Source organism: Entelurus aequoreus, unplaced genomic scaffold (genome assembly GCF_033978785.1).
Source record: "Entelurus aequoreus isolate RoL-2023_Sb unplaced genomic scaffold, RoL_Eaeq_v1.1 HiC_scaffold_153, whole genome shotgun sequence".
In the NCBI taxonomy this organism is placed as follows: Eukaryota; Metazoa; Chordata; class Actinopteri; order Syngnathiformes; family Syngnathidae; genus Entelurus; species Entelurus aequoreus.
The window spans coordinates 1165-22275 of NW_026908082.1; the positions used below are offsets into that span (position 1 = coordinate 1165).

Here is a 21111-nt window from a genome sequence, read left to right on the forward strand (position 1 = left end):
TCTATTGATCAATAAAGTCTAATATTCAGCTTGCTAAACATTCTGTAATTGTGGACGATCATCCAGAGCATGTTAAAAAACAATATCAATTTTATTTCTGAAAATATTTGTTTAGGTAGGAATATCACAGATTACATTACAAGGTCAATTTAACAAAGCATGATCGTAATGCAAGATTATTTTTTTTCCTGCTCACTATTCTGTAACTGAACACCATCCTACCATGCTACCAACATAACAATGGATCAACAATCTGTTCATGACCCAAATAACACAACAACAAAGCCTATTTGCTGTAGAATTACACAGTGCGCTGTAAAGCCTCTGAACAAATAAACTACCCTCACACAAATAATAATGGATTCCCTGGCCAGAATCTTGTATCACTGCTATGATAATACCAGTGAATGTAGTTGTCATGCCTCGGTCTGTGGCGTGGTTGGTTCTCCATTGGTGCAAATGAATTGGACCATACGTGGCGTGCAGGTGAGGACATGTTTAATATTTTAACTCAAAAGGGGATTAACAAAAAGCGCGCACAAAGGCGGAAGTACAAAACGTGGCTATGAAAATAAAACACTATAGCACAAAGGCAAAAAACTATGAACAATAACAAAACTTACTTGACATGAGAAGAGGGGCATAAAAAAGAGCAGCATGGATCATGAGGGTGAACAGAGTGGCAGGAGTGTGTGTGATGTCGCCAGGACGAACAACAGAAACAGAAAAGCTTATATAGTGACATGATCAGTGAAAACAGGTGCGTGACTCTAACCGTGAACAGGTGCGTGACATGACAATGTGAACCAGGTGAAACTAATGGTTGCTATGGTGACAAATAAAAGTGCACAAAAAGTCCAAAACCAAAACCGAACATGACTAAAACAAAACATAATCACAGACATGACAGAGCCCCCCCCCCCCCTTACGGACAGATCCCAGATGTCCAAAACAAACAAAACAAGGCAGGATCGAGAGTCATGGGAGGGCGGGAGGGGGACATGGCTGTGGGTCGCCAGACCAGGTGTCCCCGAATCCACCGGGGCAGGATCAGGTGGCGGCGACGCATAGACCGCCGCTGTACCTGACGAGGTGGGCGACCCGGGAATGGCCATATCCATGGCCGATGAGGAGGTGGGCGCACTTGGCGTGGCGGCCGACCAGGTAGTGGCCACATCCGTGGCCGACGAGGAGGTCGCCGTTCCTGGCGTGGCGGACTCCCACGGACTGGCCACATCCAGGACGAACAACAGAAACAGAAAAGCTTATATAGTCACATGATCAGTGAAAACAGGTGCGTGACTCTAACCGTGAACAGGTGCGTGACATGACAATGTGAACCAGGTGAAACTAATGGTTGCTATGGTGACAAATAAAAGTGCACAAAAAGTCCAAAACCAAAACCGAACATGACTAAAACAAAACATAATCACAGACATGACAGAGCCCCCCCCCCTTACGGACAGATCCCAGATGTCCAAAACAAACAAAACAAGGCAGGATCGAGAGTCATGGGAGGGCGGGAGGGGGACATGGCGGTGGGTCGCCAGACCAGGTGTCCCCGAATCCACCGGGGCAGGATCAGGTGGCGGCGACGCGTAGACCGCCGCTGTACCTGACGAGGTGGGCAACCCGGGAATGGCCATATCCATGGCCGACGAGGAGGCGGGCGTTCCTGGCGTGGCGGACGCCCGCGGACTGGCCACATCCAGGACGAACAACAGAAACAGAAAAGCTTATATAGTGACATGATCAGTGAAAACAGGTGCGTGACTCTAACCGTGAACAGGTGCGTGACATGACAATGTGAACCAGGTGAAACTAATGGTTGCTATGGTGACAAATAAAAGTGCACAAAAAGTCCAAAACCGAACATGACTAAAACAAAACATAATCACAGACCTGTATCACTGCTATGATAATACCAGTGAATGTAGTTGTTAACTAAATACATTTGAAGGGGCTGACGTTTTCCATCACACCTTCTTGACAAAATCCCGTATGAATGATACCGCAATACTGAAACTGAGCTAGTGAATATTCGTCCATGACAGTCCCCTTTTAAATTGCTCTCTCATCCTGTCTTCGTCTCGTTCCAAGAGGCTGGTTTTGGGGCTTTGAAGAGACGAGAGCTGCAAATGTGACTTGCATGTCGGCACAAGGCCACGCCTCCATCATGGTTCCGGTTCTGCAGAAGAACATTTCAGCCACGTGAGTCCTCCAAGCAAGATGACACCTCACACGGACAGTGTTATATCAGACCAGAAATCCACTGTGTAACTTGGATAAGTGACAATACAGGTGGCAGTCCTGGCTGGTAAAACCTGTTTTGTGTCGTCTGCAGCTCAGTAATGCTTGACCGAGCAGAGACTCTCCTCCATGATCACTATGCTGGGAAGGATTACTGGGATGTAAGTCCAAACACTGCTTTATGTTACACCTGTGGGATTTCCTGAGTTAAATAAAACAACAAGTTAGCAGTTTTAACATACACTACCGTTCAAAAGTTTGGGGTCACATTGAAATGTCCTTATTTTTCAATGAAGATAACTTTAAACTAGTCTTAACTTGAAAGAAATACACTCTATATCAGAGGTCACCAACCTTTTTGAAAGCAAGAGCTACTTCTTGGGTAGTGATTAATGCGAAGGGCTACCAGTTTGATACACACTTCAATAAATTGCCAGAAATAGCCAATTTGCTCAATTTACCTTTAACTCTATGTTATTATTAATAATTAATGATATTTACACTTAATTGAACAGTTTAAAAGAGGAGAAAACATGAAAAAAATGACAATTAAATTTTGAAACATAGTTTATCTTCAATTTCGACTCTTTAAAATTCAAAATTCAACCGAAAAAAAGACGAGAAAAACTGGCTAATTCGAATCTTTTTGAAAAAATTTAAAAAATAATTTATGGAACATCATTAGTAATTTCTCCTGATTAAGATTAATTTTAGAATTTTGATGACATGTTTTAAATAGGTTAAAATCCAATCTGCACTTTGTTAGAATATATAACAAATTGGACAAAGCTATATTTCTAACAAAGACAAATCATTATTTCTTCTAGATTTTCCAGAACAATAATTTTAAAAGAAATTCAAAAGACTTTGAAATAAGATTTAAATTTGATTGTACAGATTTTCTAGATTTGCCGGAATCATTTTTTTGAATTTTAATCATAATAAGTTTGAAGAAATATTTCACAAATATTCTTTGTCGAAAAAACAGAAGCTACAATAAGGAATTCAATTAAAATGTATGTATTATTCTTTACAATAAAAAAAAAAATACTTGAACATTGATTTAAATTGTCAGGAAATAAGAGGAAGGAATTTAAAAGGTAAAAAGGTATATGTGTTTAAAAATCCTAAAATCATTTTTAAGGTTGTATTTTTTCTCTAAAATTGTCTTTCTGAAAGTTATAAGAAGCAAAGTAAAAAAAATTAATGAATTTATTTAAACAAGTGAAGACCAAGTCTTTAAAATATTTTCTTGGATTTTCAAATTCTATTTGAGTTTTGTCTCTCTTAGAATTAAAAATGTCGGGCAAAGCGAGACCAGCTTGCTAGTAAATAAATACAATTTAAAAAATAGAGGCAGCTCACTGGTAAGTGCTGCTATTTGAGCTATTTTTAGAACAGGCCAGCGGGCTACTCATCTGGTCCTTACGGGCTACCTGGTGCCCGCGGGCACCGCGTTGGTGACCCCTGCTCTATACATTGCTAATGTGGTAAATGACTATTGTAGCTGCATCCATTATTTACTTTTTTAAATTCGATCTCAATTCTGTACACTGCTGCTGGAATTAGAATTTTCCTGAGGGAACTCTCCTGAAGGAATCAATAAAGTACTATCTATCTATCTATCTATCTATCTATCTATCTATCTATCTATCTATCTATCTATCTATCTATCTATCTATCTATCTATCTATCTATCCATCTATCCATCCATCCATCCATCCATCCATCCATCCATCCATCCATCCATCCATCCATCCATCCATCCATCCATCCATCCATCCATCCATCCATCCATCCATCCATCCATCCATCCATCCATCTATCTATCTATCTATCTATCTATCTATCTATCTATCTATCTATCTGCTTTTTGGTGCAATATCTACATAGGTGTATAGAGGCCCATTTCCAGCAACTATCACTCCAGTGTTCTAATGGTACAATGTTTTGGCTCAGAAGGCTAATTGATGATTAGAAAACCCTTGTGCAATCATGTTCACACATCTGAAAACACTTTAGCTCGTTACAGAAGCTACAAAACTGACCTTCCTTTGAGCAGGTTGAGTTTCTGGAGCATCACATTTGTGGGGTCAATTAAACGCTCAAAATGGCCAGAAAAAGAGAACTTTCATCTGAAACTCCACAGTCTATTCTTCTTCTTAGAAATGAAGGCTATTCCACTAAATTGTTTGGGTGACCCCAAACTTTTGAACCGTAGTGTATATACTGTATATATACATATGTACACATACATATATACCTACAGTCGCGATCAAAAGTGTAAATACACTAGTAAAGAACATCATGTCATGGCTGTCTTGACTTTACAATCATTTCTTATTTTGTTGTGATGTAGTGATTGGAGCACATACTTGTTGTTGTTGTGATGTAGTGATTGGAGCACATACTTGTTGTTGTTGTGATGTAGTGATTGGAGCACATACTTGTTGTTGTTGTGATGTAGTGATTGGAGCACATACTTGTTGTTGTTGTGATGTAGTGATTGGAGCACATACTTGTTGTTGTTGTGATGTAGTGATTGGAGCACATACTTGTTGTTGTTGTGATGTAGTGATTGGAGCACATACTTGTTGTTGTTGTGATGTAGTGATTGGAGCACATACTTGTTGTTGTTGTGATGTAGTGATTGGAGCACATACTTGTTGTTGTTGTGATGTAGTGATTGGAGCACATACTTGTTGTTGTTGTGATGTAGTGATTGGAGCACATACTTGTTGTTGTTGTGATGTAGTGATTGGAGCACATACTTGTTGTTGTTGTGATGTAGTGATTGGAGCACATACTTGTTGTTGTTGTGATGTAGTGATTGGAGCACATACTTGTTGTTGTTGTGATGTAGTGATTGGAGCACATACTTGTTGTTGTTGTGATGTAGTGATTGGAGCACATACTTGTTGTTGTTGTGATGTAGTGATTGGAGCACATACTTGTTGTTGTTGTGATGTAGTGATTGGAGCACATACTTGTTGTTGTTGTGATGTAGTGATTGGAGCACATACTTGTTGTTGTTGTGATGTAGTGATTGGAGCACATACTTGTTGTTGTTGTGATGTAGTGATTGGAGCACATACTTGTTGTTGTTGTGATGTAGTGATTGGAGCACATACTTGTTGTTGTTGTTGTGATTTAGTGATTGGAGCACATACTTGTTGTTGTTGTGATGTAGTGATTGGAGCACATACTTGTTGCTCACAAAAAACATTCATGAAGTTTGCTTCTTTGATGAATTTATTATGTGTCTACTGAAAATGTGAGGGTGAAAAGTATACATACAGCAATGTTAATATTTGCTTCCTTGGCAAGTTGACCTGCAATAAGGCACTTTTGGTAGCCATCCACAAGCTTCTGCTTGACCACTTGACCACTAAATTGCTGCAGTTCAGCTAAATGTGTTGCTTTTCTGACATGGACTTGTTTCTTCAGCATTGTCCACGCCTTTAAGTCAGGCCATTCTAAAACCTTCATTCTAGCCTGATTTAGCCATTCCTTTACCACTTTTGAGGTGTGTTTGGGGTCATTGTCCTGTTGGAACACCCAACAAGACCCAACCTCCGGCCTGATGATTTTAGCTTGTCCTGAACAATTTGGAGCTAATCCTCCTTTTTCATTGTCCCATTTAAAGCAGCAGTTCCATTGGCAGCAAAACAGGCCCAGAGCATAATACTGCCACCACCATGCTTGACGGTAGGTATGGTGTTTCTGAGATTAATGGCCTCACCTTTTCTCCTCCAAACATATTGCTGGGTATTGTGGCCAAACAGCTCCATTTTTGTTTCATCTGACCACAGAACTTTCCTCCAGAAGGTCTTATCTTTGTCCATGTGATGTCACATGAAACACAAATGGAGCTGTTTGGCCACAATACCCAGCAATATGTTTGGAGGAGAAAAGGTGAGGCCTTTTATCCCAGAAACACCAGGCCTACCATCATGCATGGTGGTGGTAGTATTACGCTCTGGTGGTAGTATCTTGGTGCTTTAAATGGGACAATGAAAAAGTAGGATTAGCTCATACTGGCCAACCTTGAGACCTCCAATATCGGGAGGTGGGGGGTAGGGGGAGGGGGTGTTGGGGGCGGGGGGCGTGGTTATTTACCCTAGAATTCACCAACTCGAGTATTCCATATATATTTCATATATATATATATATATATATATATATATATATATATATATATATATATATATATATATATATATATATATATATATATATATATATATATATATATATATATATATATATATATATATATATATGTATGAAATACTTGACTTTCAGTGAATTCTAGCTATATATATATATTTATTTTATTTACATAAAATAAATACTTGAGTTATCTATCCATTAGATGGCAGTATTGTCCTGTTCAACTTCTCAGTTCATGACTGAGAAATCATTTCAGCCACCGTGTTCAATGGAGAAGTGTGTTCTACATATTTACAGGCAACATACACCTTCCCCTTCCAACTGTCCTGGATCAACTAAAATTCTTTTTTCCATTCGTTTTGGAACTTGCAAGCTTATTTATACTGTGGGAAAGCGGACGTGAGAATAGGCTGTCCCCACTCAGTCTCAGGTCCGCATTGAGCTGGAGGGGGCGTGGCCTCCAGCTCCGGCTGAATACCGGGATTTTGTCGGGAGAAAATCTTTGCCGGGAGGTTGTCGGGAGAGGCGCTGAATAACGGGATTCTCCCGCTAAAAACGGGAGGGTTGGCAAGTATGGATTAGCTCCACATTGTTCAGGACAAGCTAAAATCATCAGCCCGGAGGTTGGGTCTTGTTGGGTGTTCCAACAGGACAATGACCCCAAACACACCTTAAACGTGGTAAAGGAATGGCTAAATCAGGCTAGAATGAAGGTTTTAGAATGGCCTGACTTAAAGGTGTGGACAATGCTGAAGAAACAAGTCCATGTCAGAAAAGCAACACATTTAGCTGAACTGCAGCAATTTAGTGGTCAAGTGGTCAAGCAGAAGCTTGTGGATGGCTACCAAAAGTGGTCAAGTGGTCAAGCAGAAGCTTGTGGATGGCTACCAAAAGCGCCTTATTGCAGGTCAACTTGCCAAGGAAGCAAATATTAACATTGCTGTATGTATACTTTTCACCCTCACATTTTCAGTAGAGCCATAATAAATTCATAAAAGAAGCAAACTTCATGAATGTTTTTTGTCACCAATCACTACATCACAAAAAAATAAGAGTTGTAGAAATGATTGTAAACTCCAGACAGCCATGACATGATGTTCTTTAGCGGCCATCTGTTTAATGCGGCCACTCATTTTGCATCCCAAAACAGTTTTTTGACTGGGTATAGTGGCCACCATATAAGTGAGGACAGCCCTGGTTCAGGGCATCTTTCTGTCCATGAGGTGTGGACCTGTACATTGACACTACACACGGTGGAGGGGACATTTCCCTTTGGCATTTGAAGCAAATCATGTATTTTGCATCTTCAACCAAGAGCCGCCGCAGTATGGTGTTTGCCAAGCACCTCCGCCTCATCGGAGACGACTTCAGAGCAAAGTACCTCAACTCCACAGACCATGGCGACCAGACTGTTTACAACGAAGACTGGACTCGCATGAAGGTGAGTCAGCAAACACAATTGGAAGTGTGTATACGTTGCATGTACCTTCCAATGCAGTGGTGTTTGACCGTGGTTCAGGTTACCTGGTGAACATGTTCTTCATCTGGACAAGAACAGTAAACAATGGAATAGAGATGCGCGGATAGGCAATTATTTTATCCGCAACTGCATCACAAAAGTCGTCATCCACCCGCCATCCACCCAAACTAACATTTTATCAAAACCACAACCGCCCGCCACCCACCCGTTGTTATATGTCTAATATAGACGATGCAAGGCATTAGTGAGGTCAGAAAGCTTTTGGCTGTTAAAGCAAGGAGACTGATCCAATGCAGCAGAGACATTCAATGCGTGCCACACATGAATATCTCTAAGCCACGCATTAGAGGCTAACAGATATTAAAGGCCTACTGAAATGAATTTTTTTTATTTAAACGGGAATAGCAGATCCATTCTATGTGTCATACTTGATCATTTCGCAATATTGCCATATTTTTGCTGAAAGGATTTAGTAGAGAAAATCGACGATAAAGTTCGCAAATTTTGCTCGCTGATAAAAAAAGCCTTGCCTGTAGCGGAAGTAGCGTGATGTCAGAGGAGCTAGTATTCCTCACAATTCCCCGTTGTTTACAATGGAACGAGAGAGATAAGGAGCGAGAAAGTGACAATTACCCCATTAATTTGAGCGAGGATGAAAGATTCGTGGATGAGGAACGTGAGAGTGAAGGACTAGAGTGCAGTGCAGGACGTATCTTTTTTCGCTCTGACCGTAACTTAGGTACAAGCTGGCTCATTGGATTCCACACTCTCTCCTTTTTCTATTGTAGATCACAGATTTGTATTTTAAACCACCTGGGATACTATATCCTCTTGAAAATGAGAGTCGAGAACGCGAAATGGACATTCACAGTGACTGAACATGTAAATACACAGTTAATATTTTTTAGCTTGGCGAAGCTAAAAAAATAGAAGCTAACCTAGCTACGTAGCCAACGTGATAGCATCAGTCTCAAATGCAGATAGAAACTAAATAAAAAAAACCCTGACTGGAAGGATAGACAGAAGATCAACAATACTATTAAACCATGAACATGTAAATACACGGTTAATATTTTTCAGCTTGGCGAAGCTAAAAAAAAATAGAAGCTAACCTAGCCACGTAGCCAACGTGATAGCATCAGTCTCAAATGCAGATAGAAACTAAATAAAAAAAACCCTGACTGGAAGGATAGACAGAAGATCAACAATACTATTAAACCATGAACATGTAAATACACGGTTAATATTTTTCAGCTTGGCGAAGCTAAAAAAAATAGAAGCTAACTTAGATGCGGCGGCGGGCGTTGTACGCTTTTGATGACACCCCGGCCGCCATCAGAGTCGGCAAGAAACATATATTTCCCCAAAGTTACGTACGTGACATGCACATATCGACACGCACGTACGGGCAAGCGATCAAATGTTTGGAAGCCAAAGCTGTACTCACTGTAGTGCGTCTGCTATCCTGCTCAAAACACAACACAACCTCCTGGTGTTGCTGTTGCTGTAGTCCGCCGCTCCACCGATCTCACCTACAACTTTCTTCTTTGCAGTCTCCATTGTTCATTAAACAAATTGCAAAAGATTCACCAACACAGATGTCCACAATACTGTGGAATTTTGTGGAAGAAAACAGAAGTATTTGAATTGGGTCCAAACACTTCCCTTGCCCTCGTGACGTCACGCGCATACGTCATCATACATAGACCTTTTCAAGCGCAAGTTTCCTGGGAAGTTTAAAATGTCACTTTATAAGTTAACCCGGCCGTATTGGCATGTGTTGCAATGTTAAGATTTCATCATTGATATATAAACTATCAGACTGCGTGGTCGCTAGTAGTGGCTTTCAGTAGGCCTTTAATGCCTGATAATATTATTTATCATTATTATAATATTATTGTCATTTCCATTAAGAAAGTGTTGACTATTATTGTTATTTTTTCCCCTGGTCTTTAGTATTCCCTTTTTTAGTTTTGCCGCGTACCACGTTTGCTGCCGGCGTTGCTGTCACGCCAAATTTCTTCCCCCTACAAAAACCTCCCCCCCCCCCATTTACTTCCGGGGTCATTTCCTCTTACGTCATTTCCTCTTACGTCATTGACAGCGATGGATAGCACTTCGGCTTTGACTGCCCGTCGCTGGAAGGATACTTCGTCTTTGACAGCTGCTGGAATCTGAAGAAATCCATTATTGTTTTTTTTTGTACAGGCGCAAAACAGGACAGTTAAGGACCCCCGGCAACTTTGTGACTTTATTGGACGCAGCCCCGGAAGTAAATGAGGGGGAGGGGGGGGGGGGGGGGCTTTTGTAGGGGGGAAGAAATTTGTCATGACAGCTGCAGCGGTGCCTGATGAATAATTGCCTGTTTCAAAAAGTGCTGCTCCTTTTTCCTATGTGGGTAACAACATTTAACTATGTATATATATTTACCAATTGCAGGCATGTGATTTTTCCGTCTAAAGTCGGAATTACGTCTTTTTTAATCTCGGTAAGAAAAAAAAAATTATCTTCCCTTTTTCCGTTTTTTTTTCCGACCCTAAATCAAGATTGGAGACGTAGTTTATATTACGCCGTAGTTGATTGGTCGATATGTTCCTTGTGACCAATCAGGACATCTGTTATGAATGATGACGTTAATAACGTCATCATTCATAATGGTTATTATGGCCATTTTCCATATGTAAACGATGTCGGTTCTCGAGAGAAAGGACGCTTTACGAGTAAAAGAAATTGATAAACATGTCAAAAATAAGTTTGGATGGGACTGGATGGAAAGGGAAATCACTGATACTGTTGGGAAGAAGGAAGTTACCACTTTGTTCGGTGATGTTACTCGGAAAATCGATGGTCCCGGAAAGGTTTTGTGCACGTGGTGTCATGATAATATTGACTATGGATCACCAGGTTTCAAGGCTTTGGAAGTACATGCGCAACGCCAAAAACATATGAAACACCAAAAACATATGAAACAACAAAAACATATGAAACAACAAAAACATATGAAACAACAAAAACATATGAAACAACAAAAACATATGAAACGCCAAAAACATATGAAACAACAAAAACATATGAAACGCCAAAAACATATGAAACAACAAAAACATATGAAACACCAAAAACATATGAAACAACAAAAACATATGAAACAACAAAAACATATGAAACAACAAAAACATATGAAACGCCAAAAACATATGAAACACCAAAAACATATGAAACAACAAAAACATATGAAACAACAAAAACATATGAAACAACAAAAACATATGAAACGCCAAAAACATATGAAACGCCAAAAACATATGAAACAACAAAAACATATGAAACAACAAAAACATATGAAACAACAAAAACATATGAAACACCAAAAACATATGAAATACCAAAAACATATGAAACAACAAAAACATATGAAACAACAAAAACATATGAAACGCCAAAAACATATGAAACAACAAAAACATATGAAACAACAAAAACATATGAAACAACAAAAACATATGAAACGCCAAAAACATATGAAACGCCAAAAACATATGAAACAACAAAAACATATGAAACAACAAAAACATATGAAACGCCAAAAACATATGAAACAACAAAAACATATGAAACAACAAAAACATATGAAACAACAAAAACATATGAAACGCCAAAAACATATGAAACAACAAAAACATATGAAACACCAAAAACATATGAAACAACAAAAACATATGAAACAACAAAAACATATGAAACAACAAAAACATATGAAACGCCAAAAACATATGAAACACCAAAAACATATGAAACAACAAAAACATATGAAACAACAAAAACATATGAAACAACAAAAACATATGAAACAACAAAAACATATGAAACGCCAAAAACATATGAAACGCCAAAAACATATGAAACAACAAAAACATATGAAACAACAAAAACATATGAAACAACAAAAACATATGAAACGCCAAAAACATATGAAACACCAAAAACATATGAAACAACAAAAACATATGAAACAACAAAAACATATGAAACGCCAAAAACATATGAAACGCCAAAAACATATGAAACAACAAAAACATATGAAACAACAAAAACATATGAAACAACAAAAACATATGAAACACCAAAAACATATGAAATACCAAAAACATATGAAACAACAAAAACATATGAAACAACAAAAACATATGAAACGCCAAAAACATATGAAACAACAAAAACATATGAAACAACAAAAACATATGAAACAACAAAAACATATGAAACGCCAAAAACATATGAAACGCCAAAAACATATGAAACAACAAAAACATATGAAACAACAAAAACATATGAAACGCCAAAAACATTTGAAACAACTTGAAGCAAGGAAAACTAACTTTTCACTCGCTGCTACTTTTGGATGTCAACCGAAAGTGACATGGAGAGGAAAGATCCACCCACTTCAGTTGCAGACAGGGTTGTTAATAATGAGGTAAGCTAAAAAAATATTTGCTTGCGAAATACGCATGTTTGTTTTAAATATTAACCAATTATTGCTTAGCGAAATATAAATGGGTTTTTCTAAAAATAAAAAGCCACGTGAAAATATATTATGAAATGACAGAAAATCAAAGAGTCGCATTATTGATTCCAGTTAACAATTTATTTGAAATAAATGTGCATATAATACTATTTTGTAATATGAAGTTCTTATGTAGTCTGTTGAAACTATTGTCAGTGGTGTAACAATCTTGAAGGTCAATATTTTCACACTTGTTTCATGCAATATGTCAGTGTCCTCACATTAGTATTATTTCCTATTTTCAAATAGGAGTAAACAATACTAAACATGTTGAATTATTTTCATAAATTTATATCCTATTTTGGCGAAAAGAATGAAATGTTTACATTTGGTATTTTGTTATATTTATCCAAAAATCCAAAAAAGAAGCTACAACAGCAGAGACCAAAAGGAAAATGCAGGCTGCTCAGAAATGTGCAAGGAAAGCTCATGTTGGAGCTCTCCGAGGAAGCTAATGTGTGAAGTGAACTGAAGTGAAGTAATGTGGTAATACTGTAAATAAAGTGTAGATAATAACACTGATCAATGTGGATGTGAAATGAACACAAGATGTAAATATTAGTGACTAAATAGTGTTGGGACTGAACCATATACAGTCATTCATTAGGATCATTGGCTTATGTATGTTCTATTAATGATGTTTTCATGTCTTTAAACACTCAAATATTTTCTTCAAATGGTGCTGTCTTTGTTCATTTTAGCATGTTAAATTGGTGAAAAACCAGGAGCTGGCTGGGGGCCTTCGTCCCCCAGACCCTCGGAAATTTTTTCATTGTGGTCAAATCACATGCCTGCAATTGGTTCAACCGCCACCCGCCCGAATCTATTTAAAATCTATTTTTTTCGTCATGCATCCGCCCGACCCGCGGACACAACCGCGGACTCGGCGGTTGTGTCCGCAAACCGCGCATCTCTACAATGGAAGGTATTGTGCCAGCACCCTGAGCTTAGTTGACCTCCCAGAAGGACTCTACAACAGAGAAGTAGGAATTTACAATGCAACATTTAAAAATGAGCTGATTATGATAACTGCCGTCCAGTTGGTACATTTTGGGTCATTATCACATTTCTGAGTATCTTTTGCGGGTGTGACTCTAAATTGCAATTGCAAGTCTAAGACATTAGATGGCAGTAGTGTATCGTTTATGCTGTGTTGGTCACTTCAGTCTTTGCTGTCTGTTGTGCACTACAAGGTGTTGTACTGTAAATATTGTACTTACGACGCACCTGCTCTTTGATTGTAACGAGCATCTCAATTATAGTTTTCATTAACAAATTTGAAGGTTTTGAAATGACCTTGTAAAATTGCTAATGCTAATCTGTAGCATAATGTTTATTAGCATCAAGGTAGCACAGGTAAAGTGGAGCGTTACTTAACTTATGTTGGAGCGTTTTTTAAGACATTTCTTTGTTGGCATTAAAAGTTGTAACATTACCTGGAGGTGGTTTGGCTGGAGTGATTGCCAAGTGTCGAAGTGCAAAGAGCCGGCCAGCGGGCGTAAAGTCACACACAACCCAGGTACTGAAGCCGTTAGATTTTGCACGAATTGGTTGGTGCCAAGAAAGTACCGGATAAGGTACCCATCCCTAGTCAGAATTCACTGGACGAGAGATCCTGGCTCACTGTCTTTGTTTTATGTCTATGAATGTTCTCATTCATTCTGGTCATTGTCCTCTCAGGGCATTCAATCAACTAGATCTGACCAATCTAAGACTAGAAGTCACCATTATAAGTCCAAGACTAGATCTGACCATCTAAGACTAGAAGGACCATTATAAGTCTAAGACTAGATCTGACCAATCTAAGTCTAAAACTAGATGGGACCAATCTAAGACTGAATGTGACCAATCTAAGTCTAAGACTGGATGTGACCAATCTAAGTCTAAGACTGGATGTGACCAATCTAAGACTGGATGTGACCAATCTAAGACTGAATGTGACCAATCTAAGACTGAATGTGACCAATCTAAGACTGAATGTGACCAATTTAAGACTGAATGTGACCAATCTGAGACTGGATGTGACCAATCTAAGACTGGATGTGACCAATCTAAGACTGAATGTGACCAATCTAAGACTGAATGTGACCAATCTAAGACTGAATGTGACCAATTTAAGACTGAATGTGACCAATCTGAGACTGGATGTGACCAATCTAAGACTGAATGTGACCAATCTAAGACTGAATGTGACCAATCTAAGACTGGATGTGACCAATCTAAGTCTAAGACTAGATGTGACCAGTCTAAGTCTAAGACTGGATGTGACCAGTTTAAGTCTAAGACTAGATGTGACACGTCTAAGTCTAAGACTAGATGTGACCAATCTAAGTCTATGATCATGAAGTGACGAAGTGTACTCGGATGAGAGTCCAAACGTCTTCAAAGACAAACCAAACAGTCCAGTTGCGATGGATTGAATGCCCTGAGAGGTGTCTTGGTTTTAGTTTAATTCATTGGGGGTCTTTCAAGTTCTTCCAAGCATGCCTCTATTGACCTGGCCTTGTGCACCAGGGCTCAGTCATGCTAGAACAGAAAAGAGACTAACTCAAACGGTCTTTACAAACAAGAAGAATTATTGTGAAAATTCAAGGTTTCTGTCCCCAAGTAATTTGGTGTATTTCCACTGGACCATGTACTACATATACCACGTACCTACACATGAAGGCCTGGACCAAACCAAATATTCACTGAGGTCATGTTTTAAAAATAAGCCTTAGAACAGGGTTCTTCAATTAAAGTTGTCCAAGGGCCAGAAGTGATGAATTGTTTCAGTCAAAATGGTTATCAAACAGTCATACTGTTAACTTAGTAGAAGTCATGGTAAACACATGCTAGCCCGAACAAAGTGTATGGTAGTGACGGAATAACCGGGGGCCACAAATTGGTGAAAGCCTGATTTCCATCATTGCCCCTGATAGGCTAAGCTGGGAACTGCCAAAGGCGGCCCCTATCTCGGAGTCCACTTGCGGCGAAAGGATTTCATATGGGGCCACAGAGAGGACGTACCCAGCCTGAAGGGGGCAGTCAAGAACATCCGAAGCCTTATGAAGAAGCACAAGTTGGACAAAGTGTTTGTGGCGACAGACGCAGATGAGGAAGGTGAGGACATGACAGAACATTTGGACTTTGTATCCTATAGACTTACTCTAACAACTTCAAATGAAACCACTGGGAATTCCACATCTGGCAGAAGAAGACGCTCACTCGTGTAATCTCTGCAGAAGTGAAGGAGATGAAGAGGTGGTTGCCGGAGATGGTGAGATTTGAAGCATCCAAGGAGGATCTGGAGCTCTTTAAAGATGGAGGAGTGGCCATCATTGATCAGTGGATTTGTGCCCATGCAAGGTAAGGACAGTAGTCTGGATGTAGTCTATGCCAGGTAAGGACAGTAGTCTGGATGTAGTCTATGTTAGGTAAGGACAGTAGTCTGGATGTAGTCTATGCAAGGTAAGGACAGTAGTCTGGATGTAGTCTATGCCAGGTAAGGACAGTAGTCTGGATGTAGTCTATGCCAGGTAAGGACAGTAGTCTGGATGTAGTCTATGCAAGGTAAGGGCAGTAGTCTGGATGTAGTCTATACAAGGTAAGGACAGTAGTCTGGATGTAGTCTATGCAAGGTAAGGGCAGTAGTCTGGATGTAGTCTATACAAGGTAAGGACAGTAGTCTGGATGTAGTCTATGCAAGGTAAGGACAGTAGTCTGGATGTAGTCTATACAAGGTAAGGACAGTAGTCTGGATGTAGTCTATGTTAGGTAAGGACAGTAGTCTGGATGTAGTCTATACAAGGTAAGGACAGTAGTCTGGATATAGTCTATGCCAGGTAAGGACAGTAGTCTGGATGTAGTCTATGCAAGGTAAGGGCAGTAGTCTGGATGTAGTCTATACAAGGTAAGGACAGTAGTCTGGATATAGTCTATGCCAGGTAAGGACAGTAGTCTGGATGTAGTCTATGCAAGGTAAGGACAGTAGTCTGGATGTAGTCTATGCAAGGTAAGGGCAGTAGTCTGGATGTAGTCTATGCCAGGTAAGGACAGTAGTCTGGATGTAGTCTATGCAAGGTAAGGACAGTAGTCTGGATGTAGTCTATGCCAGGTAAGGACAGTAGTCTGGATGTAGTCTATGCAAGGTAAGGACAGTAGTCTGGATGTAGTCTATGCCAGGTAAGGACAGTAGTCTGGATGTAGTCTATGCCAGGTAAGGACAGTAGTCTGGATGTAGTCTATGCAAGGTAAGGACAGTAGTCTGGATGTAGTCTATGTTAGGTAAGGACAGTAGTCTGGATGTAGTCTATGCCAGGTAAGGACAGTAGTCTGGATGTAGTCTATGCAAGGTAAGGACAGTAGTCTGGATGTAGACTATGCAAGGTAAGGACAGTAGTCTGGATGTAGTCTATGCAAGGTAAGGACAGTAGTCTGGATGTAGTCTATGCCAGGTAAGGACAGTAGTCTGGATGTAGTCTATGCCAGGTAAGGACAGTAGTCTGGATGTAGTCTATGCAAGGTAAGGACAGTAGTCTGGATGTAGTCTATGCCAGGTAAGGACAGTAGTCTGGATGTAGTCTATGCCAGGTAAGGACAGTAGTCTGGATGTAGTCTATGCAAGGTAAGGACAGTAGTCTGGATGTAGTCTATGTTAGGTAAGGACAGTAGTCTGGATGTAGTCTATGCCAGGTAAGGACAGTAGTCTGGATGTAGTCTATGCAAGGTAAGGACAGTAGTCTGGATGTAGTCTATGCAAGGTAAGGACAGTAGTCTGGATGTAGTCTATGCAAGGTAAGGACAGTAGTCTGGATGTAGTCTATGCAAGGTAAGGACAGTAGTCTGGATGTAGTCTATGCCAGGTAAGGACAGTAGTCTGGATGTAGTCTATGCCAGTTAAGGACAGTAGTCTGGATGTAGTCTATGCAAGGTAAGGACAGTAGTCTGGATGTAGTCTATGCCAGTTAAGGACAGTAGTCTGGATGTAGTCTATGTTAGGTAAGGACAGTAGTCTGGATGTAGTCTATGCCAGGTAAGGACAGTAGTCTGGATGTAGTCTATGCAAGGTAAGGACAGTAGTCTGGATGTAGTCTATGCAAGGTAAGGACAGTAGTCTGGATGTAGTCTATGTTAGGTAAGGACAGTAGTCTGGATGTAGTCTATGCCAGGTAAGGACAGTAGTCTGGATGTAGTCTATGCAAGGTAAGGACAGTAGTTTGGATGTAGACTATGCAAGGTAAGGACAGTAGTCTGGATGTAGTCTATGCAAGGTAAGGACAGTAGTCTGGATGTAGTCTATGCCAGGTAAGGACAGTAGTCTGGATGTAGTCTATGCCAGGTAAGGACAGTAGTCTGGATGTAGTCTATGCAAGGTAAGGACAGTAGTCTGGATGTAGTCTATGTTAGGTAAGGACAGTAGTCTGGATGTAGTCTATGCCAGGTAAGGACAGTAGTCTGGATGTAGTCTATGCAAGGTAAGGACAGTAGTCTGGATGTAGTCTATGCAAGGTAAGGACAGTAGTCTGGATGTAGTCTATGCAAGGTAAGGACAGTAGTCTGGATGTAGTCTATGCAAGGTAAGGACAGTAGTCTGGATGTAGTCTATGCCAGGTAAGGACAGTAGTCTGGATGTAGTCTATGCCAGTTAAGGACAGTAGTCTGGATGTAGTCTATGCAAGGTAAGGACAGTAGTCTGGATGTAGTCTATGCAAGGTAAGGACAGTAGTCTGGATGTAGTCTATGCCAGTTAAGGACAGTAGTCTGGATGTAGTCTATGTTAGGTAAGGACAGTAGTCTGGATGTAGTCTATGTTAGGTAAGGACAGTAGTCTGGATATAGTCTATGCCAGGTAAGGACAGTAGTCTGGATGTAGTCTATGCAAGGTAAGGACAGTAGTCTGGATGTAGTCTATGCCAGGTAAGGACAGTAGTCTGGATGTAGTCTATGCCAGTTAAGGACAGTAGTCTGGATGTAGTCTATGCAAGGTAAGGACAGTAGTCTGGATGTAGTCTATGCAAGGTAAGGACAGTAGTCTGGATGTAGTCTATGCCAGTTAAGGACAGTAGTCTGGATGTAGTCTATGCAAGGTAAGGACAGTAGTCTGGATGTAGTCTATGCAAGGTAAGGACAGTAGTCTGGATGTAGTCTATGCCAGTTAAGGACAGTAGTCTGGATGTAGTCTATGCAAGGTAAGGACAGTAGTCTGGATGTAGTCTATGCAAGGTAAGGACAGTAGTCTGGATGTAGTCTATGCAAGGTAAGGACAGTAGTCTGGATGTAGTCTATGCCAGTTAAGGACAGTAGTCTGGATGTAGTCTATGCAAGGTAAGGACAGTAGTCTGGATGTAGTCTATGCAAGGTAAGGACAGTAGTCTGGATGTAGTCTATGCCAGTTAAGGACAGTAGTCTGGATGTAGTCTATGCAAGGTAAGGACAGTAGTCTGGATGTAGTCTATGCAAGGTAAGGACAGTAGTCTGGATGTAGTCTATGCCAGTTAAGGACAGTAGTCTGGATGTAGTCTATGCAAGGTAAGGACAGTAGTCTGGATGTAGTCTATGCAAGGTAAGGACAGTAGTCTGGATGTAGTCTATGCCAGGTAAGGACAGTAGTCTGGATGTAGTCTATGCCAGTTAAGGACAGTAGTCTGGATGTAGTCTATGCAAGGTAAGGACAGTAGTCTGGATGTAGTCTATGCAAGGTAAGGACAGTAGTCTGGATGTAGTCTATGCCAGTTAAGGACAGTAGTCTGGATGTAGTCTATGCCAGGTAAGGACAGTAGTCTGGATGTAGTCTATGCCAGGTAAGGACAGTAGTCTGGATGTAGTCTATGCCAGTTAAGGACAGTAGTCTGGATGTAGTCTATGCCAGGTAAGGACAGTAGTCTGGATGTAGTCTATGCAAGGTAAGGACAGTAGTCTGGATGTAGTCTATGTTAGGTAAGGACAGTAGTCTGGATGTAGTCTATGCCAGGTAAGGACAGTAGTCTGGATGTAGTCTATGCAAGGTAAGGACAGTAGTCTGGATGTAGACTATGCAAGGTAAGGACAGTAGTCTGGATGTAGTCTATGCAAGGTAAGGACAGTAGTCTGGATGTAGTCTATGCCAGGTAAGGACAGTAGTCTGGATGTAGTCTATGCCAGGTAAGGACAGTATTCTGGATGTAGTCTATGCAAGGTAAGGACAGTAGTCTGGATGTAGTCTATGTTAGGTAAGGACAGTAGTCTGGATGTAGTCTATGCCAGGTAAGGACAGTAGTCTGGATGTAGTCTATGCAAGGTAAGGACAGTAGTCTGGATGTAGTCTATGCAAGGTAAGGACAGTAGTCAGGATGTAGTCTATGCAAGGTAAGGACAGTAGTCTGGATGTAGTCTATGCAAGGTAAGGACAGTAGTCTGGATGTAGTCTATGCCAGTTAAGGACAGTAGTCTGGATGTAGTCTATGTTAGGTAAGGACAGTAGTCTGGATGTAGTCTATGCCAGTTAAGGACAGTAGTCTGGATGTAGTCTATGCCAGTTAAGGACAGTAGTCTGGATGTAGTCTATGCAAGGTAAGGACAGTAGTCTGGATGTAGTCTATGTTAGGTAAGGACAGTAGTCTGGATGTAGTCTATGCCAGTTAAGGACAGTAGTTAGTTTAGTTGATATCACGTCCAGCTCTAATAAAGCAGACTATCATTCATCAATTCTGGATCCCTGGCTTTGGAAGGTGTTGAACTTCAAAGTCTACAGAGGATGAAATCCTTATTTCCCTGTGATGGTATTGCACAATGTGACATATTGCACACTGCATACGTAGAATGATGACTTTTAGTTAAGAACACAGTCACATGTCATCTTTTCTCTCTTTCTATTGCTTCATCCAGATTCTTCGTGGGAACATCCGTGTCCACGTTCTCCTTCCGTATCCACGAAGAGCGAGAAATCCTTGGTTTTAATCCCAAAGCCACGTACAATCGTTTGTGCGGGGACGCAGAGAAGGAGTGCGAGCAGCCCACTCACTGGAAGATAGTTTACTGACGTCACTTTGCATTCTCTTCATACACACAAGTGCCAACAACAGTGTTACTCTAAGGTATGCCACTACAACTCTTCATAGTTACAAGGTGGGCACCTTTCACAGGTGTTAGGAGTCGGGTGCCAAAACCTGTAATGACTTCTTTTTTAAAGTCACCAAACACAGTACATAGCCCCACATTGTAGGCCCCCATACACAGACTCCTTATAAGGGAACTGCTGCACCTTTCTTACAATGTTGTCTATCATTCACAATAATGATAGAAGACCAGCACACATGCTTTTCTTTTTTGATGCATTCTAACTCCTAAATAAAGGCTACCAAGAGTCAACTAACAATAGAGCCAATGAGTGTCGCCCTTTTCCGCCTCTAGAAACATCCATCAATGTTTTATATACACGCTGTAATTACATATGTCATGTAGTAACATTCATAATAATATGTAATATATACATGATGTAAGTATATATGTCATGTAGTAACATTCATAATAATATGTAATATATACATGATGTAAGTATATATGTCATGTAGTAACATTCATAATAACATGTAATATATACATGATGTAAGTATATATGTAATGTAGTAACATTCATAATAACATGTCGTATATACATGATGTAAGTATATATGTCATGTAGTAA

General features: G+C 40.1%; 1 protein-coding gene across 1 annotated transcript; it reads left to right on the forward strand.

Annotated features, from left to right (window-relative positions):
• Positions 1–2008: 2008 nt before the first annotated feature.
• Positions 2009–21111, forward strand: LOC133645476 (GDP-fucose protein O-fucosyltransferase 2-like). Its single transcript, XM_062040316.1, has 6 exons — positions 2009–2211; positions 2345–2411; positions 7739–7864; positions 15389–15569; positions 15692–15815; positions 20313–21111. Exons 1-6 carry the CDS (start codon positions 2150–2152, stop codon positions 20464–20466), a joined length of 714 nt encoding a protein of 237 aa, XP_061896300.1. The 5' UTR covers positions 2009–2149; the 3' UTR covers positions 20467–21111.

Coding starts and splice junctions, on each gene's coding strand:
- LOC133645476 (XM_062040316.1), top strand. CDS start 2,150: ATGTCGGCACAAGGCCACGCCTCCATCATGGTTCCGGTTCTGCAGAAG. Junction 2,412..7,738: donor CTGGGAAGGATTACTGGGAT/GTAAGTCCAAAC, acceptor TCTTCAACCAAG/AGCCGCCGCAGTATGGTGTT. Junction 15,816..20,312: donor TGGATTTGTGCCCATGCAAG/GTAAGGACAGTA, acceptor TGCTTCATCCAG/ATTCTTCGTGGGAACATCCG.